This window comes from Hippocampus comes, unplaced genomic scaffold (genome assembly GCF_001891065.2).
Source record: "Hippocampus comes isolate QL1 unplaced genomic scaffold, H_comes_QL1_v1.1 scaffold136, whole genome shotgun sequence".
NCBI classification, from domain to species: Eukaryota; Metazoa; Chordata; class Actinopteri; order Syngnathiformes; family Syngnathidae; genus Hippocampus; species Hippocampus comes.
Window position 1 is genome coordinate 48,891 of NW_017805840.1, and position 23,364 is coordinate 72,254.

At 39.1% G+C, this 23,364-nt stretch overlaps 1 protein-coding gene across 2 annotated transcripts; it reads left to right on the plus strand.

Annotated features, from left to right (window-relative positions):
* Positions 1–1,513: 1,513 nt before the first annotated feature.
* Positions 1,514–17,763, plus strand: abch1 (ATP-binding cassette, sub-family H, member 1). Of its 2 annotated transcripts, none has more exons than XM_019888168.1 (20): positions 1,514–1,979; positions 5,060–5,205; positions 5,547–5,706; positions 5,782–5,936; positions 6,278–6,385; positions 7,653–7,746; positions 8,948–9,022; positions 10,514–10,694; positions 11,256–11,352; positions 11,418–11,586; positions 11,839–11,939; positions 12,924–12,994; positions 13,082–13,131; positions 13,781–13,837; positions 13,916–13,986; positions 14,184–14,272; positions 14,790–14,893; positions 14,985–15,144; positions 15,597–15,701; positions 16,399–17,763. In XM_019888168.1, exons 1-20 carry the CDS (start codon positions 1,890–1,892, stop codon positions 16,503–16,505), a joined length of 2,190 nt encoding a protein of 729 aa, XP_019743727.1. In that variant the 5' UTR covers positions 1,514–1,889; the 3' UTR covers positions 16,506–17,763. The 2 variants fall into 2 exon arrangements, with proteins under 2 accessions (XP_019743727.1, XP_019743728.1); XM_019888169.1 differs by lacking the exon at positions 1,514–1,979 and adding an exon at positions 3,280–3,398.
* Positions 17,764–23,364: the final 5,601 nt, after the last annotated feature.

Genomic DNA, 23,364 nt, shown 5'->3' on the forward strand with positions numbered 1-23,364 from the left:
GGGCTAATCACACACTTCACCCAATTACACGACATGGGCGTGTGCGTGTGTATTTTTAAACCAAGCCCAACGACCATCTTGCAGTGTTTAATTGGCGAGCCAATAGTGACCACAAGTTTCTTTAAAATCGTATTTATCTGCCCACATCCTAATTGATTGAATGCCGGGCCCCTTTGTCGAACGCGTCTTTTATTTCCTCCGAGCATGCCAATACGCTGCTACCTCTAAGTGGACATCCGATGCCATTACAAGCTACAAAATCTAATCTGTTGAACTCGACCAGAGAAAATTTTACACGGCAGTTGTCGTTTGCGCACGATAAATAAATTATTGATCGTAACTGTCGTCTTTTTACATTCCGACACCTGAAAATAAAACATATTTTCACTTCACAGCTCTGTGTGTATTTCGCATATGTTCCTCACGACGTGGATTAAAACATTTCCTGTTCAGGGTCGAGGTAAAACTGTTATGTTACGTTACGTTTCATGCTATGATTTTCAATTTTGGGTTTCCCGTAGGAATTTCCTTTTTTTTTTCTCTCTACGGGCTTTCACGCGAGCTACTAGGTTTCCCTTACGTCATCACCAAGCGACAATGATAGCGCTGTTTTAAATGAGGGACGATTCATTATTCATTTACTGTACTTTTTCCGATTAGGGGTTGAACATTTTCAATTTTGGGTTTCCCGTTAGGAATTTTTTTTCTCTAGTGGCTTTCACGCAAGCCACTAGGTTTCCCTATACGTCATCACCAAGCGACAACGATAGCGCTGCTTTAAATGAGGGACGATTCATTCATTTACTGTACTTTTTCCGATTAGGGGTTGAAAACTAGGAGATCATGCGAATCACGTGGTCTCAATACATTTGTGAGACTATATATCAATCACCATATCGCTGACAAAATCTATTCTGATTGTTTGTTTCAAAGGAACATGGAAAGGAACGCGACTTGACTTTTAGGTTACGGCATCAACAAAACACCCTTTTCACCCAAAACCAGGTTTTTGTGTTAAAACAAATACATTAAAATATTGCAAACGTGTACAACAGGTTGACACACGCACGCACACACACACACACACAAACACACCTATTGCAAACGTGTACAACAGGTTGACACACACACACACACACACACACACACACACACACACACACACACGCGCGCACACAAAAATAGCTTCAAATGAACTGATTTGCATTTCTTTAATAGTATTAAATTGTACACTCACTGATGTTGATTTTTCGACATGGATGTTTATTTTTGATCAAGCATGCCTTTTATTGTGCAAAAAAATACAGAGATGCCAAAACAGCTCGTCTTAAATATGTGGAATGAATTTTGTGTGTGTTACATCCAAACACTCGACATTATTTGATATCTAATACAGTATGAGATCCATGCAATCTTAATTTCATAAAACTTAAATGAATGAGTTAATAATCAAGGTCATTTTAAATGCAAATTATGAGACATTAGCAAAATAACAATTACACCATTTGATAAAAGCCCTACATCGAAAACAAATGTTGAATTTACCGAACTCGAACATCATAGTCCACTTTGGTGTGTTGCTAATGTATGGCGTGCGTCGTACGTAACAAAGTTCCTTCGATTTTTTTTTGGTTTTTGTTTCTGTTTCACACTCATTGTCAGGGAGGCAGGTTGGTGCAGTTCTTCTCCGTCATTTTACCGCAACATATTATCGTTGTGTTGATCGTGTAAAAGAGTCGAAAGACCTTACTTTTACCCGCCACCCCTCAAAAAAAAAAAAAACTAAACAAAAAAAATCGAAAGTGCGCGTCCCCGGGGTTAGCCGTACACCCCCTTTCCCTCTTCCTCCAGCAGGAGGCTCCTATGTGCTCGCCGTTTCTCTTGCAGCCATGAGCAAGGCGGAGGAGGCTGCTGCCGGCCGGGAGGATGCGAAGATGGCATCCTGCGCGGCGGTGGACTGCACCGAGATGGGCGACTGGGTAAGGTGCATTATTTTGTTGGGGTAGGGGAGTGTGGTGCATGGGGTTGAAATGGAGACGACACGCTGCTTGGCCTTGATATTTGTGCGCGTGAACCCGCCTGTCAGTATCATTTGCGAGGAGGGAATTGTTGCCGATTAGGAAGTGGAACGACCGCTTTTCAGCATTCGCTTGCATAATGACACGTATAGGAGCTAACTTCTCGCAATTGGTTAGAATAATTTTACAAAAGCATATTTTTATGGAGGTGCTGTCTCGTGCTGGTAGCATTGTGGCCTAGTTAGCATGTTGGATTTGCAAGTCTGAGGTTGCCGGTTCGAATCTAGTGTCCTGCCTTCCTGTTTGCGTTTTCTCTTCTATTGACTAGCGACCAGTCAAGGCTGCACACTAAAAGTTGTTTTTTTTTCCTCAAACATGCTGTAGTTTCATTGAAAATTCCAAATGTACATCGATGTGAATGTGAGTTTGTTCTAATTAGTGACCTGCAGTTGGCTTGCCACCATTCCGAAGTGTGCCCCGCTTCTCTTGCCACGTGCATTTTTTTTTTTAATTTTAAGATATGATACACGTTATGTTCATTTGGTACTCAACGTTTACTCGGTGTGAATGTGAATGTAAATGTTTAGTTATATGTGCCCTGCAATTGGCTGGTGACCAGTCAAGTGTGCCTCACCTTTCACGCCAAAACTTGTTTTGTATTCTTTTATGATGTATTTTTCAAAAAGATGCATGTTGGGTTCATTGAAGATGCAAACAATTTCTTGGTGTGTGTGTAAGTGTAAATGGTTGTCTGTAAGTCCTCTTTGAATAGCTGGTGACCAGTCCGGGGTGTACCCCACTTCTTTCGTCTTTTGCTTTTGTTTGTTTCACTTGTCTATAAGTACTCTTCGACTGACCAAGCGACCAGTCTAGGGTGCACCGTGCTTCTCTCACTAAATTCTTTATTAATTTATTTTATTTGTCCCCCAAAAGGTGCATGTTAGTTTCATTGAAAACTCTTAATTATCCATGGTGGGATAATGAATGATGATTTTGAATATTTTTGTTCTTCAATACATACCCTGCAATTAGCTGGTGATCAATCCAGGCTGTACCCCGCTTCTCTCACCAAAAATAATCCGCCCGCCACAGGCTGCATCCCACTTGGCACCCTACTGAGGATAATTGGTATCGAAAATGGATAAATGGAATTCGTTCCTGTTCGACACCCTGCAGGTGTGTGTGTGTGTGTGTGTGTGTGTGTGTGTGTGTGTGTGTGTGTGTGTGTCTTTATTGACTGAACCTGTTCTCCCACTTTGCAAGCGTGCCCTAATAAGGCCCAGGCTGTTGTAGTTGTTGTTGTGCAGTGTGACGCACTTCTTCGCTCCATCTTCATCCCCTGCACGTTTTATCGTTTCCTCTCCATCGTCGTCTTCACATGTAAGTTTTGCCTCCTCATATATTTTAATATATCTATTCAATCTATACGTGCTGTGCTGCTGCTGCTGCTGCTCCGAGATGGATTCCGGCTGCCTTCGATGTAATTTAGACGTGTCAGAAAATGTAGGTCGGAGTGGCAGAGGCGAAAGTCAGCAGATTATTGTTATGCAACAACGTCAGCCTCTTGCTCTCTAATCTCCCTGCTGGGAAAATGTTGGATTCATGTTGAAGAAAGATTTTTTTTTTTTTTTTTTTTTGCTTTACCGTGTGTTTGATTGTAATTGTTAAGCTTTGTCAATATTGCCACATAAGTTGTTGTTGTTCACACTAGGGTGAAAGAGGAAAACTGCTTTGCCCGATTCACATTTTTTGTCGTGATGAAAAAGTTTGAAAAATAAACAAAATCCGATTTTATTTTTCAATCCCAACATTAAAAGCGCAATTTAATATGTGATCATTTTTTCAATATCCTCTTCCCATGGATTTTTTTTTTTTTACACACATAAATACATAATTCAAATTTATTATATTGTACATACATTTTTTTTGGTCTTATAATGTAGATTCACGCTACTATAAAGGCAATTGAACCATGAATTTAGATGAAAGATGGTTCTTCCACTTCATTTAGATATTAACTTAACACTTTAACTTGCAGTCTTTTAAACATTTACCGTATTTTCCGCACTAAAAGGCGCACCTAAAAGCCTTCCATTTTCTTAAAAACTCAAAGCGCCTTAAAATCCGATGCACCTTGTATATATATGGTCATTATGGTAATATTTCGACCCCAAAATGGCTCCTTGCTCGAGACATGCTGACAATGCAGAGTTCAAACTTAAGGCGATCGGTTTCGCAGTTGAACACGGAAGAGTTCAATGTTAACGAGTCAATGTTATAACTTGCTGTTGGTTAGTGAACTGTGTCGCTGCTTTATTGAATAGGTTTTACTGACATCTGATCGTTCTGTTGGCGTTTCCTTGAGCGTACCTCCATCTAGTGGAGGCATTGTAGATTGCGTCTTATAATGCCCAATGTTTGAAAAAAATTACAAAATAGTCCATTCATTGAAGGTGCGCCACATAATCCGGTGTGCCTTTCAGTGTGGAAAATACGGTACTGCGACAACTTCAGAAAATTCTACCCAACAAGAGTTGCGTAAACACAAGTCAGTAAGTCATAAATCCAATTCCAACAATAAAGCAACACAAATCTGGGTAGCCTTATCACTTCAACTTCTCACGTTTCATCAAACGATGACATGTGAACTCTTCCTCAGCACTGATGTTGAAGTTGTGTTGACGCTGTATAAAGCAAAACTATCTCCCTACACTCATGACAAAAATTAGCTTATTGGGTGACCTCGCTAGCCAGCTTGTTTACTGGTTGACTTGTTCGCTCTCTTCTCTGAAACGTGTTTACATTAAAGTGAAGCAAATTCGAGGCGACAATTTCCGACCTCGGGGGTTTCGTATCAGAGCCACATGTGGTATGAAGTTGAACACCTGACACCCATCCCTCTTAGCTAACTAGGCGGAATGTCGCCGCGTGGCATGTCTCTGCTGTCCTCACAGTTCTCCTCTTTGTTCTACCTTCATGCAAAATGAAGACCAAATAATGCTGAAATTGTGTGATTGACGACCACTCCCGCTTGTTTGCAGAAACAAAACAACATGACGGATGACCCGCAGGCGTCGCTATCACCCACGCTGGTAGGCCCCGCCATTCAATGTCGGGACGTTTGCCGCTCGTATGGAAAACTGCAAGTTCTCAACAACCTCAACCTCACCGTGCCACAGGGACAAATGTGAGTCCAAAATGTAAAAATCCATTCATAATAACGACAATAAATGTATTCAGTCTTGCCTCAGTGGCAATAGTATGCGACTTAATCATAGTCATCATACTCATAAATGTCAACAGTCGTACGACGACTGTCCGGTATTGTAATTTTATTCAGGTTGCCGTCATGCATGAAGCTTATGCAGTCATGATCTGTTGACTTTAGGACAGCGTAACGTAACCAACGCTGTTGCATATTTTCCCTCAAAGTAAACAAACTTTATTCTGTGAAAAAAAAAAACAACAACAACAACTGCAGATGTTATAAATGTGACATTTTGGGTTGTTTGATTTCTATCTTGGCAGCTACGGCCTCCTGGGCCCCAGCGGCTGTGGCAAGACCACGATGTTGAAATGCATTGTGGGAACTTTGAGCATCTCTCGGGGTTACATCGGTGTGCTGGGAAAGCCGCCGGCGTTCCCTGGCCACGGCGTGCCGGGCAGGATGGTGGGATACATGCCCCAAGTAAGCTTGGGATGCCTTGAAAAATACATTTTTTTTTTTCAAAATGCGTCGTGAGTCACATGTTGCGTCATGTAGGAGCTGGCCTTGTACAACGAGTTCACCATCGGCAACACGCTCACCTTCTACGGCCGAATCCACGGGCTGACGTTGAGGGAAACCCAGGCCCGCATCAACTTCCTCATTGAGTTCTTGGATCTACCGCAGAAGGACCGTGTGGTTCGCAATCTCAGGTAAAAAAATTATTTATTTTTGCCTTCACTGTCAAATTTAATTTGGCTGTAATGAAAAAACTCATGTAAAACAATACGAAACGTCTCAAATGAACTTTATTCCAGAATATGTTCATCATTGAAAAAAAAAAAGCCATTTATTCGAGAAAAGTGTGTTAATATTCTTGAAAAATTCGACTTTTTCTAAAAACAAAACCAAATATTATATTCTCCAAAAGAGCACACATTATTTCTTGGAGAATAACTTTATTTTTCCAAAAATGGCTTTCTTTCTTTACTCATTTAATAAGACTACACTAGGAAAAAAAAATGTGAACCATGCGTTTGTGTTGACGTTGCAGCGGCGGCCAGAAGCGAAGGGTTTCTCTGGCAGCGGCGCTGCTTCAGAATCCCGAGCTGCTCATCCTTGATGAACCCACTGTGGGCGTGGACCCGGTGCTCAGGGCCAAGTATGTGCAAATGACTTTATCTCTTCTCTACATTCTAAGTGCCACTCATACTCATCCATTTGCAATTCATGGATGCAAGCACTCTGAGTAAGTGTAAGCGGACGCCCGCAGGAGAAATGGAGCTGCGTGCAAGCATGGTACTATTAGTTCCTTGTTGCTTCTCCAACCTAGAGTAAATGAAAACATGAAACCTGACACGCTCCCCCGAGCTCGATGCGGCACACCGGTTGGCTTCTACTTTGAATATCATCACTCGAGTACAACGTGGACCGTCATGCGTGTCCGTTTACAAGCAACGACTTGAGTCTGGTTGAAAGTGAAAAACCCTCCGGCCTTTGACAGCAACCGTTCGCTGTGAGGTGGAGCAGTGTACAATCATTTATTTGGACTTGCAGAGTCATCTGTATAACCAGCTACCTGTCCTTCTGTCTCTCTGTCTGTCTGTCCATCTGTCCGTTTTCAGTGAATGCTGCTTTCAGATGTAATTGGATTGCTACATGATCCATACATAGCTGGATGAATGATAAGCATGTCGAATGTGCGTTCACGACACAATAATAACATCATCACAAATTCACTACAGTGGTACCTCCACTTAACAAACGTCTCTTCATACGAAATTTTCAAGTTACGAAACGCCTCAACGGGAAAAAAAAAATTGCCTCTTGTTACAAAAGAAATTTCACTTTTGTTTTTGTTAGCCAGTCTATGGCATTTTGTTAAGTGCAGTGTAGTTGTCATTAATGTTTAAGCACAATACATTTACATTTAATCTTTAAGGTACAATATGTATTTTTCTTGTGCAGTAGCTTTTTATGTGAATCATTATTTCAACGCACTCTTACTGTATGTCTATTTATGTAGATTGATATATAGATAGAGATAGATGGATATGTGTCTATGCAGTGTCCTCGTCATTCGCCCCTTGGGCCATGAGGCATTCTGATGTGAATCACCCAGAAAATGTTATTTATTGTGCAATAATCTAATTGTAACATGTATTTGTTACATACTTTGATGCATTTTTATGCTTTAGAAAAAAATTCTGCCTAATTTTTGAGGGGGCTTGGAACGGATTAGTGCATTTACATGGAAAACGCAACTCTACTTATAAAAATTTTCTAGTTCAGAAATTTCTTCCAGAACCAATTAATTTCGTAAGTAGAGGTACCACTATATTAGGAAAAAAAATAACTACAGTTTAGTAATAAACTTTTATTCATCCAGTGGGTTGATTCTCAATTTTTTTGTCATTTCCTTTTTCCAGGATTTGGCAGCATCTGGTGGACATCGTCAAAACGGGCAAAGTGTCAGTCATCATCACCACCCACTACATCGAGGAAGCCAGACAAGCCAACGTGGTGAGGAAATTATTTGACAAAAAAAAAAAAAAAAGTTAATTTTCTATGGAAAATAGTTTAACGTTGATATGCCATCGCAACAGGAGGTGATATGTAAGTGCCTACAAGTACACTACATTTCCATTTGTGTTATAATATACAATAACTATCTTAGCATGTGACCTGCGGCTATCTGGAATAATTCCTTTGTGAACCAGTTAATCCATCAAAATTGAATGATTTGCAGTCATAAATTTACTCTTAAGATTTCTTCAGATAACGGCCAACGTTGAGCTTTGTGTAGAAAATCTGTTACAGAGTCAGTGTGACTCTGTGTTTGGTTCAGGCGGTTCAGAAAGATTAAGTTAGAAGTAACACACAAAACTACTTAGCGATTGTCTGGGCTTGTTGGGGGGGGGCTGCATTTTTTTTTTAAACGTAGCCCACATAACTAGAAAATATCAGCAGTCAAAAGTCCGCTTCACCCAAAAAAAATCTACTTCCACTAAATCAACAAGTTAACACAAAAAATAACCACAATGGCTCGAAATAATCCACAGGATGAAATCGATTTCTGTGTCCTCTAATTAATGTGATCGCGCCTCGACGGTTATTCATGATAACCACCACCTTGCAAAAAGAAACAAAAGGACTGGAAATAATACACTCTGGTGTCCCTAGAAGCTTTTACTGGAGCATGCCAACGTTGTAATATTTCAAAGTGAAACAAAAAACCAAACAAACACACATGCATAGACACAAAGTCACGCTTGTTTCTCTGTCGCAACAACAACAACAAAAAAAAAAACAGTGGCTCATTACAATGAAAGAGGCACGAGTTGGCCGGTCAAACCAGTCAGGTGGCTGGGATTTTTTTGTGACTTAACACGGGCATGAATGTCAGGGAAATGCTTGCGAAGAGAAAGGCGGTCACAACATGCGTGCATACACGTCGTCTTGGATTTGCTGAGTGTACATAAAATATGCCTATGAGTATTGTTCTATGATCAGTTTGTGTTGCGTCACCACTGGTGTTCAAATGTCCACTGCTTCAATAACTCCAGCAACAGTGATGCTAGTTTTGTTAGCCAGTCCATGGCATTTTTCATTGTGCGTTAGCATTAAGCTAATGGACTTTCCAAAAGCAAGATTATATGGTTTGGCACAGTGTGATTGAAAGCAAAACGAAACGTTGAATAGAATATTTGTTCTCCTCGTCCAGGTTGGCCTGATGAGGAACGGCTGCTTGCTGGCTGAAGGAACTCCAGAAGCAGTCATGAAGCTGCAAACCTCCACCGTGAGTTGCAAGTCGGTACCCACGGCTGATTATGTGGACTAGACTAGTGATCCCTGATAAGTACTGTGCAAAATCACGGAATTGATTGTTGCACAAGCGTGTTTTGTCTTTTGTTATTTCCATTTGTGTTATAATATACAATAACTATCTTAGCATGTGACCTGTGGCTATCCGGAATAATTCCTTTGTGAACCGGTTAATCCTTCAAAATTGAATGATTTGCAGTCATAAATTTACTCTTAAGATTTCTTCAGATAACGGCCAACGTTGAGCTTTGTGTACAAAATCTGTTACAGAGTCAATGTGACTCTGTGTTTCTTTCAGGCGGTTCAGAAAGATTAAGTTAGAAGTAACACACAAAACTACTTAGCGATTGTCTGGGCTTGTGGGGGGGGGGGCTCCTTTTTTTTTTTTAAACGTCCGATTTCTGTGTCCTCTAATTAATGTGATCGCGCCTCGACGGTTATTCATGATAACCACCACCTTGCAAAAAGAAACAAAAGGACTGGAAATAATACACTCTGGTGTCCCTAGAAGCTTTTACTGGAGCATGCCAACGTTGTAATATTTCAAAGTGAAACAAAAAACCAAACAAACACACATGCATAGACACAAAGTCACGCTTGTTTCTCTGTCGCAACAACAACAACAAAAAAAAAAACAGTGGCTCATTACAATGAAAGAGGCACGAGTTGGCCGGTCAAACCAGTCAGGTGGCTGGGATTTTTTTGTGACTTAACACGGGCATGAATGTCAGGGAAATGCTTGCGAAGAGAAAGGCGGTCACAACATGCGTGCATACACGTCGTCTTGGATTTGCTGAGTGTACATAAAATATGCCTATGAGTATTGTTCTATGATCCGTCTGTGTTGCGTCACCACTGGTGTTCAAATGTCCACTGCTTCAATAACTCCAGCAACAGTGATGCTAGTTTTGTTAGCCAGTCCATGGCATTTTTCATTGTGCGTTAGCATTAAGCTAATGGACTTTCCAAAAGCAAGATTATATGGTTTGGCACAGTGTGATTGAAAGCAAAACGAAACGTTGAAGAGAATATTTGTTCTCCTCGTCCAGGTTGGCCTGATGAGGAACGGCTGCTTGCTGGCTGAAGGAACTCCAGAAGCAGTCATGAAGCTGCAAACCTCCACCGTGAGTTGCAAGTCGGTATCCACGGCTGATTATGTGGACTAGACTAGTGATCCCTGATAAGTACTGTGCAAAATCACGGAATTGATTGTTGCACAAGCGTGTTTTGTCTTTTGTTTTTGTTAGCCAGTCTATGGCATTTTGTTAAGTGCAGTGTAGTTGTCATTAATGTTTAAGCACAATACATTTACATTTAATCTTTAAGGTACAATATGTATTTTTCTTGTGCAGTAGCTTTTTATGTGAATCATTATTTCAACGCACTCTTACTTGTTCAAGCTAGTAATAGCTGATCATCATTTTTTAAACTTGTGTACTGGTCCATTGTGTGTATCCTATTGTAGACTTTGGAGCACGCCTTCCTGCAGCTGTGCGAAACCTCAGACCAGACGTGTGTGAAGCAGAGCTCTGGTTCCCAAGACGATGGGTTGGGGAAAAGCCAGTCGTTCGAGAGCGGGAGGGACGAGAGCCGACCCATTCTTGCCAACGTGGCCAAAGCCACCGAGGAAGTCGTCTGCCATACAGGTGTGGATTCATCAGGAATGTTGTCGTTGGTGTCGAGTAAAGCAAAATGTCAGAGGTGGGGGACTCCCTTCACGTGATTTGACTCCAGTCAAACTTTTTACAAAAAAAACTGTTTGAGACCATTAAAATTGTTAGCAAACGTCATTGCTGCTGTTTGCGACTTTGAATGAACCCACACACTTGCAAACTTTCGCCGGTCATTGAGATACGGCTTTAAAGGGTGAAAACTCCCACAACATCAATGCTAAGTTCCTCAGCCTGCCTATGGCGTTTTTCATTGTGTGTTAGCATTAAGCTAGCTTACTTTTGTCACGCAAAGTTATGCGGTTTGGTTTACTACATAACATAATTTAATGCTTTACTTTTATGCTTAGTTTGAGGGTAATCGTCAACTGGGAGTGGCTGTAAACAGTTTGAAGCAAGCTTTATTTGTTTTCGAATTTTGGGGGGTAACTCGTATTTCAAGGTACCACTGTGAATGCTCCAACAGCTTTCCATACATTATGGTTAACACTCGAGCCTCATGTGACTGCTTATTGCTGAATGATTATGATTTCATAGTGGACTGGAAGGTGCGACTCAGGCACGTGTTTCCCAAGTTGAGGAACATTGCCGCCCTCACAATCAAAAACCTGCTGCGGATGAGGAGGATGCCGGGGTACGTCGCCACCACGGGAAGTCAGCCCATTTGTCACCATATCTGACTTACGGTGTTCTTCGCAGCTCCTTGTGTTTCCAGTTCCTGCTGCCGGTCATCCAGATGTCTCTCATCTGTTTGTGCGTTGGAGGAGACCCAAAGGGAATCCAAGTTGCCGTGGTCAACAATGACACCTCCCCACTCGCTTTCGGTCACTCGCTGCTCTCCTTTTTGGACAACAGCAGTGTGGAGCGGGTACCATTTCAAGTGCACATACACGCATGCAGCAGAGACTCTGTAAATTCTACAGATGACCCAGGCTAAAATTAGCTCCTCCCCGACATAAAAGGATGATTGTCTCGCAGTGAAGATGTATCATACTCATTTGACACCAGTTTCGACTTTTATCACTACTGCCACATGGCATGATCCAAATCCCCGCCAAAAGCAAATTAAAGTACCAAATTTCGCATTTTGTATCTAACATGCTGTTGTCTGATTTGACAGGTCAGCTTGTCTCATGCGGAGGCTTTCGAAGGGGTCTATGATGGAAAGTACTGGGGCGTCATTGGCTTTCGCAAGGACTTCAGCAGTTCCCTAATGAATAGGTACGCACCGTCCGGACTCTTATTTACACACACTGATTGAAATCGGTATCATTAGTCCCGTGTCCTTCCTCACATTAACAAGAATTAAAAATTATCCACTCCAGAACTACACCCCAAAAATACTACAGCAACAAACAAAATCTATTTCAAATTCCTTTATCGACAAAAACAACATCACAACACGACATGAAACATGCTAATTCCACAGGCATTGTGCTGCTTATTTTCTAGTGGAAATGTCCTTCAGGGGGCAGTATAGTCCACACGGACACGCGATACATACACTATATTTGGTGATGAAACACAAAAGACTTTCACTGAGTTGCAATCATTTTTTGCAGATGATAAAGAATATGTTCCAGTGAGTATTATTGTGTGCTCTGTCTTCATGTGTTGCTTCTGCTAATAAGTCTCTTACAGGTTTGTTATTGTGACAAAAATGCTAGTTTTATTAGCCAGTGTAGGGTGTTTTGCATTATGTGTTAGCATTAAGCTAGCCGACGTTGGTAATTTAGTTCCTTGTAAGTCAAGGCATCACTGTATAATTAAGCCTTTGAGTACATATGTTTCCTCAGCAAAAAAAAACAAAAAAAAAAAAAAACAAGCAGCAGCGTTAGTTTGTTGCCTGACTCAGTATCTTGTTGCGTCGTTGTGCTGTTTACCTGCGATCCTCTCAAACTCGTGCGTCACGAGAACGCCGCCACACCAGAGAACGCGGCCGCCAAATGCCAAAGTGTCACACTTGATGGAATTCTAGCTGCGGGGCAGACTCATAAGGTCATGTGACAGGATTTGGCAACAAAAGCAGTGTGTAGGTGTGAAGGAGCCCAAAAACGCTCCACCACTTCCTTTTGTGCAATCACATGACATTATTTTAGTTGTTTATTTTTACTTCCTGGGGGTTTGCGAACTTTTTATATCCTCCTTCCACACATTATTTGAATCTAAACATCTGCACTATGAATAATCTTGGTGATGTTGCAGGATGTTATTGAAGAACGTGTCCAAGGAGGTGATAGATAGAGGTTCAGTGCACGTCTGGTTGGACCAGACCAGTAAGTAGATGGCTCTACATTTGACTATGCAATCTGTTGCGATGCGACCTTCAAGGTTAAAAAAAAAAGACATTTTTGTTTTTTCAGACCACCAAATTGCCTTGATGCTGCAGCGAAAATTGTACGAGGCCTTTCAGGTGAAGATACTTTTTACTTGTTCAAAAGAAGTCTGCAAGTTGAAAATCGTTTTTCATAAATCCTCATTTGACGGCAAATAAAAATAAATACAGGCACTCCCCAGCCACTGTATTAATACAGTCTCATCCAGAGATTTTTCAACTAGTTTAATTTAAAGAACTTCCCAGATCTTATTTCCTTTTTTTTTTTTTTTTTTAGTTTTGTGCTGATTTCATGTTGAATTTTTCCTATAATTTAAATTGTTAAAAACACTGCAGATTTGATTATGATAATAACTCACTTTAAATCCTTTTGTAATTGTTTTTTAAAATATAATAGTTTTTAAATATATTACGTAATAACTACTGTACTTTAATTTTAATACAATTGCAGTGAACCACCATTTTCAAACCACTTTATGGGCTCATATCTGCCCCCTTTAACTAGCCAAAAATGACCAAGCTACACAAAAAAAAAAAAAACATGTCACAAATGACCAAAAAAAAAAAAATTCCTGTGGAAAATGCCAGTTTTTGATCCAACATTTATATTCTCTGAATCGCTCTTTAATTAATCCTATAATCCTATTGGTTTTCCATTATGAGTTATGATTTTGTCCAGTAGATGGCGCTGCTTTCCCCTTCATTTAACAGTATGTTTCTTGTACAGGCTTTTGTGGAGAGCAAGATGGGCAGCATGGCCGACACGTATGCCTTGCCCATCAAGGTGATGAACGAGACACTATTGCATTCGTGTAGCACGACGACAACATCTTTTCTAACACTCATTTCCACTGCTCTTTAGTTTGAAGAGGCCATTTATGGCAGCCATAACACAGACTTTACGACATTTGTGATGCCGGCCGCTGTTCTCAGGTCAGTTGGATGTTGAATCGCTTATCACTAATACATTTAAAGACCCGATGTTTGAAATGACACAGTAAGACAAAAATCGCACAGTAAGACAAAAATTATATTTGCATGGCCAAAGATGAAATGGTTCGTAAAAGGGAAGCGAGGTCGATACAAATGGACAATGCTAAAATTCTATTTTTTATGTTGTCATTTTCCAGCATTACCTTCTACTTGGCCTTGGGACTGACCGCCCTCTCTTTTGTCCTGGAGAAAAAAGAGGGTCTTCTGGACCGATGCTGGGTTGCAGGTAACAACTTCCACACTGCTCATAAAGTACCTGCAAACCTCCCCAAAAATATAATAATAATAATCAAAGCTGTCTATTGGGGTGGATTGTATAGTTAGCTGTATATGGATGTGTCAATCAATCTACAGTGCTTTAATAAGAAGCATTTCAAGGGACAACCACTGAAGCCATGCAGTATGATACTAAAACATCAATTGCTCTTCCCTTTGATATCCTGATGGTATCATTTGCATCTTGCGATACAAAATCAAATCACAGGTGCCAAATGTCCATGTCATCATGAGTCAGCAGTACTTAAATTTAAAAAAAAAAAAAAAAGTACGGTAATTGGGGTGGTCATCATTAAAAGTAAAACGACCTATCATCGATATTGTGATGTATCGTTTTCTCATGATACAGTATCGATACTGAAATTATCGGTCAACGATACTTTGAGCGATGTGTTTGAAGGGATAAACATTTTGGCCGATTTTCATAGAAATATGATTTCAGTCCTCTAATGCTGTGCATTTATCAGGTGTGAGCTCGCTGGAGACGATGCTGGCTCACCTTTTCTCTCAGCTGCTCATCATCAGCGTCCAAATCATCCTCATGCTGCTGTTTGTCCTGCTCGTCTTCAAGGTGCCGGATAACAACACACGCTACAAATATGTTTCACATTTTCATGTCCCTGAAAAGGTGAAAAGAGTTTCCCGCTTTTGTCTGTGTGCAGATGCCAAATGAAGGCTCCCTGGTTTTGATCGTGCTGCTGATCGTGCTGCAGGGCATCACCGGCATCTCCTTTGGCCTCGTCATCTCCGCCGCCATCGACGACGAGCAAAACGCTAACCAGGCCGCGCTCGGACTCTTCTACCCCAACCTCATCTTGAGCGGTAAGCCGCACGCAACCGAACATTCTTTTAAACACATGAGTAAATTCTCCAAGAGTATACATATGTAAGAATATCAATCAGCCTTTGAAAAAATTTTTTTTACTATTATTGGACAAAAAAAATACAACTTTATTCTGGAGAAAAATACAGCCCTATTCATAAACAAATATATATAAATGAAATCTTGAAAATGGATTCTTGAAAAATTTCTGAAGTAAACACGAATATATTTTTATCCATCCAACCATTCTTCAAATTATCCAAAATGGATGACTGTATTTTTTTTTTTTTAAGTTTTAATTTTCTGCCATAATTGGTGTCTTTGTCTACAACATGTATTGCTGAAAGTTTCAAATGACTTGTTCCTTTAGAAATGTAACGTACGACGAGAGGAGCGCTTTCACTTGCAATGTTGCGTTTTGTGTTGTTACCCAACATGTTTGTCATGTCAGGTATCATCTGGCCTGTGGAGTGTATCCCCTACCCGCTGCGCTACCTCAGCCTGGCCCTACCTCAGACCTATGCCTCCGAAGCACTGAGATGCATCATGTACAGAGGTACGCGCAGCACACACACACGTACACACACACACACACACACACAGGTTCGATTCCAGCTCTGGCCATCCTGTATGAAGTTAGCATGTTCTCCCCCGTGCCTGTGTAGGTTTTCTCCGGGTGCTCTGGTTTCTTCCCACATTCCAAAAGCATGCATGGCAGGTGAATGGAGCGCTCTAAATTGTCCAGGTGTGAGTGTGAGCGTGGATGGTTGTTCGTCTATGTGTGCCCTGCGATTGGCTGGCAACCAGTTCAGGGTGTACCCCGCCTACAGCCTGAAGACGGCCGGGATAGGCTCCAGCACGCCCGCCATGCCATTCGTGAAAATAATATATATGTTCACAAAAATAACTATTTTATTCATGGAAAAAAAATCCAGAAATATATGACGTTATTCTTTAAGAATTTCACTTTATTCCTGAAGAAATGACAAACAACTTTTTTTCATGAAAACATAAGATTTAATTTTTCATAAAAAACGTTTTTCTCCCCCAAAAAATAAATTATTTTATTTTAAACAAAATTCCTCATTCTTGTAATTTTTTTTCACACCAAAAAAGTTATAAACCCTAAAAAAAACAATTCGCTATAGCTAATAAATAAATGAATATAAATACTGTGTCATACAAAAAAATGAGTGAATGGGCCTCTTTACACCGTGTTGCTGAGGTTTTCTATCTCGTGCGTGTCCCATCAGGTTGGGATCTGACTCACATGATGGTTTGGCGAGGCTTTGTTGTCACTCTGGGCTGGAACTCGTTCTTCATCATCGTGGCAACCCTCATCTTGAAATTCAGGAAGTGAACACCTTTTACACACACACACACACACACACACACAAAGAATGCCTAGATGTACTGTATGTAGACGCTTTTACTGTACATGAGGGCTGCGTAAAGTATGGCCGCCATCATTTGTTGTTCCAGCCCCATTGAGTATTTAAATGATCCAAAGTCCTGGAATGTTGTTACATTCAATTACTTGGGTGTTATTTTCTAAAACTGTATTCATTCATATTTCCCTATGTTCTTTTAGCCATTCATCTGATTAAAAAAATCGGTTCATTCATTTATTGTAAAATATATGGCTGCTGTCGGGCGGAATCTAACTCCAAAATCACCGCTATTCAGAAAACACCCCGTCATTAATTCACCCCCCAAAAAAACCAAAAAAAACCCCCACAAAATGATCTTGCTGTCATCGAGTCAAAAAATATGGACACATTTAGTAATGTATATTCAAATATATCTAACCTAACGATTTTCTGTCCTTAGTCTTTAAAACGTCAACGACAACATGCTGCACAGCTCCTGCCAAGATTTGATTAAATAATTGTTACTATAATATGGATTGATTTTTGAAAGTGATCATTTAATTTTATTTGGAAAATAAACCGCCTGATGTGTCATCTTAATTTAGCCATTTTTCCCATCAAAATTGGTTAATTCAAACGTGAATTTTTAATCGATCTTTTATTCATGGCTATTATTAAAAATAATAAACTAACAAATATTATTAAAATAATCATTGTTGTACATACACATGTGTATTTCTATTTGGTCAATAAGAAACAATATCCAAATTAAAACGTGACTGAATTCTTATTTTAGGATGAAAATCAACTGTTTTATAAATCGTGCGTACATCTTTCAACTTATCCATTCAATAATGTTCTACATGCATCTTGTTATTGCCTCGCAATCATGGTGCATAGAGGCAACCTAAGCAGTCCAAAGTGGAAGAATGTATGCTGATGATACATGTGGGACATAAGTTTATGATCATGCAGTATTTTCTTCAAGTGAACTTTATGATGGAAAATTGTAACGTCATATTTTGATGTTTTTTTTTGTTTTGTTTTGTTTTGTTTTTTTCACGCAACTGTTTTGCTTTTATTGCTGTCGTTCCACTTTGCCGGACAGAGTGGATGCGATTTGTGGGTCAGCTGACCACATCTGCGACTTGTGACATAATGTGACATCATCATGTCATGAACATGCAAACGTCCATCACGCTTGGTGTTGTTCGTATGATGGATTGTTTACTCCAATGACAATAAAATCCCCAAAAAATAAAAAAAATACAGTGCTACCTTTTGTTGTTTGTGGCCATATTTATGTATTCATTTTCGAATAAAATCTGTTATATTATTTTATATTATTTTGTGACAGGGTGTTTTTAATTGTTTCAGAAGTTCAAGGTGCAAGAGTGGACTGCCCCCTATCTGTCATGATTAGAACTACACCTTCATTCAGTCGTCGAAAAACTTTCTACACGTAATTTAAAAATGGCAAACATTGAGTTAGCCCATTCGAGTAATCAGTGGGTGAGTTAAATTCGCAGAATTTCAAAATAAAGGCCCTTTCTAGTCGATATTCAATACCGTCATTACTTTTGAATTCAGAGTGATATTAATATCTGTCTGTTATCACTCAACCATGCCACATCTGGCGGACATGAACGAGATTAGCCCAGGATTCCAGTCAGGATGTTTCATGAAGCCCTAGTGTTCTATTTCGAAAACAGGCCCTTTAAATTCTGTATCTCATCACATAGGATTTTGAAATGATACTGAAAAAAAATCCCACGATATCCATCGATAATATCAAACGTTGAATTCCAAAATAAAACGTCTTTGAATTCATTGCTGGACTAGCCCAGTGATGCAAACCAGGAAGTTTCAGGAAGATCTAGTGTTGCATTTGAAAATAGAAGCCTTTCAATTGTGCATATGTCGCTCATTACATATGCTTTCAAAATGACGTTAAAGTGAGGTATCTTATGGTGAATTTCACAATAAGAGCTTGTATAGGTCCTATACAGTGTTGATGAACAGTACATCAACACTCTACGTTAGACTCTAAGGAAGTTGTAATTCGAGATACGACCACAAGAGAGCGGAATATCATCACTATACATTTTTACAACATATTGGACATGATTGCAAGTTATGAGAAATGGATATAAAAAGGTGACGTACACGTTTATTCTCAAACATATGACTACGTTATTTTTAAAAATAAGGGTTATTTAAAAAAATTACATTTTTATCGATTACGTAGACAAATTTATTTAAAAAAAACGCCATTCTTACAAAAGTCTTCTTGGAAAAATATTTCCAAGGAAAAATTTTTTTTGAAATATTAATTTATTGTCAAAAAGAATACGGGAAGCCTTTTAAATTCAAATACAAAGATTCCAAAATTTGTTTTGATGAAATGAAAAATATTCAAATTAAATGTGATGATTAAAAATAAATCTGACTGTAATGAAAAATAGTAGACATTTTTTGTTTAAAAAAAATCTATCCATGTTTGACTTTTTTTAAAAAGAAAATGACACGTGTGTGTGTGTGTGTGTGTATATATGTATATATATATATATATATATATATAAAAGGACCTTATTTTGGGGAAGAAAATACAACTGCAGTTTTCAGTTTTTGCTGAAATATAAGCACGTGTGTTTTGACTGGAAAACAGCTCCTGTGTTGAAGGTCAATGCTGTGAAAAAAGAAGGCTTATTACACAGCCGCCTCATTAGCATTTTTACAACCTCGTCAAATATCCCGACGCTTTTTACGCTGATGATTTGCAAAAGCAATTACTTTTTTCCCCCACCTTCAAATGTACCTGAGTCATGAGAGACTTTACGCATCACATGCTCAAATCTTTTCATGAAAGACAAGCCAAGCAGTTTTATTTTTCAAAAGTGGCTTTCACAAACACACATACCCAAATGCATTTCGAGAGAGAGAGAGAGAGAGAGAGAGAGAAAGAAAAAGAGAGAAAGAGAGAGAGAGGTTGGGTTTTCATTTCCACCTGTTGTCGCCAGCCCTGTTCCCTGTGTCAACCAAAAATATATATATTTTTTATGACTGATTCATTTGTCTTTATTCCTGAAAAAGTCAAACTTTATTCAATATTACCCTTGAAAAATGTGACTTCATTCTTGAGGAAAAAATCCAACATTACTGTGGATTAATTTGTCATTATTCTTGAAAAAAACATGGGGGGAAAATCTGCTTTATTCTTGAAAAATGTGTCCTTATACTTGAAAAAAGAACTTTATTTGGCATTATTCTTGAAAAAAACGGGACTTCATTAGTCACCAAAAAATGCTCTTATTTTACTTTTTTCAAAAAAATTCAACATTATTGTGGATTCATTTGTCATTATTCTTGAAAAAAAACATGACTTCATTCTTTAGTCACCAAAAAATGCTCTTATTTTACTTTTTTCTTTATTCTTGACTTTATTATAAAGAATGACCTTATCCCCTGAAAAAAATATATTCTTGAAACTATGACTAATCTTAAAAATATGACTTGATTCTCAAAAATATGACTTTGTGAAAAAGAAAAAAAAAACCTACCCCACCATTTTTTTGGTAATAATTACTTAAAAAATATATTATTTTATTATGACTCGTTGATTTCCAGCACTGATCTTTGAATCAATACAAAATGAAGGCCTTTAGTTAATTGGACCAAAAAAAAAAAAAAAAAGGACACACTTTGTTTGTTAATGAAGGTGCTGAAGTCCAAAGCGGCCGTCTGTCCACCCCATAAATTAGTTTCCCTGCCTGGACCGCATCGCCACGACGACAACATGCTCCATTGCTGTGGCAACTGAGCGGTCGCTGGTGTGGCCTCTATTTTTGCACGTTGTCACGGGAGACGCTCGGCTGTCTGTCCACCACCGAGCGCCTCTGCACTTTGGAGTTCACAGAGTGCGCTAGATACATTCTCAGAACATCTCTTCTCAAAACGTAGTTCTTGAAAAAAAATGACTTCATTGTTCAACCCATTTGACGTAAACCATGCGAAATGATAACTTCTTGAAAAGCTGTGACCATATTCTAAAACGATTCGATGTATTGTCAAAATTCTGACTTCATTCTTAAAAAGATGTATGCTTGCAAAAAAAAAAAATCTGACTTCATTCTTGAAAGTACGACTTTATTCTTGAAAAATATTGAATTCACAGGAAATTCATTGCCAGTTATGACTTCATTCTTGAAAAAAATTCGACTGTTCTAAAAATGGTCTTTATTCTCAGAAAATCATGGTCAAAGTTATGACTTCGTTCTTGAAAAAGACTTCGCATGACCTTTGCCAAAAAAATATGACTTCATTCTTGGGAAAAAAAAAATACAACTTCATTCTTGAAAAACAGATTTCACCATATTCTAAAACAAACACGACCTGCATCTTCATTCTCAATGTATTTGACTTAATGCTTGACAGGACCTGAAATGGTTGGAATAAAAAACAAACGTTATCCTCTGAAAAATGAAAATATTCCAGATGTCATTTTCCAAGATGCCATTTATCATTTCTCTATAATTTTGTTTGACTTTTGAATCTTGTCCCCCATCTTGCACCACTTTAGAGGCGAGCTTGCGCAGCATGGTGTCTCTTTTGTTTACAATACGTCTTGCTGAAGCCTACCAAATGTCCTTCTTGTAAAAATGTCACGTGTTGTGAGAGGAGAGCTTTCAGTTGCAATGTTGTTGTGTTTTATGTTACATGACATGTTTGTCACGTCAGGTATCATCTGGCCTGTGGAGTGTATTCTTTACCCACTACGCTTACCTCAGCCTGGCCTTGCCTCGGGCCTACGCCTCCGAAGCACTGCGATGCATCATGTACAAAGGTGCACGCGCGCACACACACGCACACACACACACACTCACATTATGTAAGAGTCAGTGTGAAGCTGTTCTTGTAGCGTGACACTGTGGTGTGACTGAGTCTACTTACGAAGTACAAAGTGTTCTACTGTAAGACACCGATTCCCAACCGCTCTTCTGTAAATGATCCAATTTCTCTGCATTGGTCTGAAAATAGCTATTTACTGACTAATTTCCGGGTGTCTGTATGTTCATCTATCTATGGCAGTGACGTATAGTGACAGACAAAACAACAGCATTCATATTACAGAATAGCTTGATGTTGTACATGCTATCTGGAGTGGTTATCAATCAATATTTGCTTAATTAGTATGACAAAAACAGTTTTTCAAAAGTAAATAAAATACATGATGCAGACTGCTACAGGTGAGTTTTGATAGCTGAACAGTTTTGTTCTGACCAACCAAAAATGATGACATCATCATGGGCCAGCACATTGCCCTGCGTGGAGGAATTGGAAGCTCTCAAGTCGAGGCATGTTGAGGTCGTATCGTTTTACCTCCCTATACACTGTAAAAAAAAATTGAGAGCTCCAAATTTTAAGGCAACAAAAAAAAAATTAAGTTGGGCAAGACGACAATTTTGCTCATGTGAAAATTGGCTTTGCTGCATTCCCCCCCAAAAAAACAAAAAATGAGTTTACTGAACTCATTGTCCCTCTATTGTCCCCACAGCTTAAAGATATAACAAAAAAAAAATGCTTGGAAGCAAACAACTTGCTTTCTTTGTTGCGCTAATTAATATTGTTGCGATAAATGTCAGTAATATATATTTTAAAGTTGTTCCAACATAAATTAGTCTTTTAGCTCTGAAAAATAGACAGTTGAGATGGGGAAGGAATAGATGCACCTTCACGGAAAAAATAGTCAGGTTATAAATGAAGAGCATCAGAGAAGGTCACGCTTGGGTTGCCTTCATGTGCTTCCAGGTTATAAAACGATGACGGTGAGGATGAAGAATCTTGGCTCGTGCCACATTCAAAGAGCCTCAAAGCTCCCGCCGACGGTTCCCGCGGCGACCAGAAACAGCCACAGGCCTCCTATTCGTGTGTGTGTGTGTGTGTGTGTGCATGCAGTGTAATTACCTATTTTTATACTTTGCAAATTTGAACAAAAAGCAGCCCGCTGCTACTTTTGTGACTGCGTAGCTTGCAATAATGCTCGATTTTATTTTTCATAACAAAAATTTGAATGTGCAAAACAACAACATACAAATGACAACAAAGCACACTTTGCTCCATATAGTCTTTTTCTTTAGTCATGACATCAGTTCAGAGGCAATAAACTGAAGAAAAATTGGCAGTGATTTAATTTTGAGCTTTACGTTGCATTCTTAGTTCTTCTATTTTTCAATTGTTTTTTTTTTAATTTTCTGTTTTTTCTGTCCATTTTCTCACTTAATTTAAAATTTTCATTTTTTTCATATGAATGTGTTTTTTTTTTTTAATTATTATTATGATTTCAAGGCAGTGAGATAGATCAACACTGATGGTGAAATAACATCCGACCAAATAGTCGTTAACATGCTTGTGGGTCTTGTTCTTCGATGACTTCACAATCACAGTCGATGAAGTGACATGACATACACACTCACACACACACACGCACAAAGTCTAACCGAGTGTATGGTATGTTGTATTTGTTGTCTGTTTTGCCATGAAAAGGCGACGGGATGAGTCAAACATGGTAGCCGAGCACTTCATTGATGAAACACTTCCAGATGTTGCCGTCAACGACAGGAAAATTCCAACACACAAACACACACGTGTAACTGACTTTGGGCCAGTTTAGTAGGGACAACATCTGTTTCGCATTTTCTCTCATCATATTTGCAGCGTGTTGCTAATTACACGGAATACATTTTTCCATGCTGGACTTTATTTATTTATTTGGGTAAAAAAAAAAAAAGCAAAGACACGGAAATGTACACTTATGTAATATGTGTACACATGCGCACACACCCAACATTA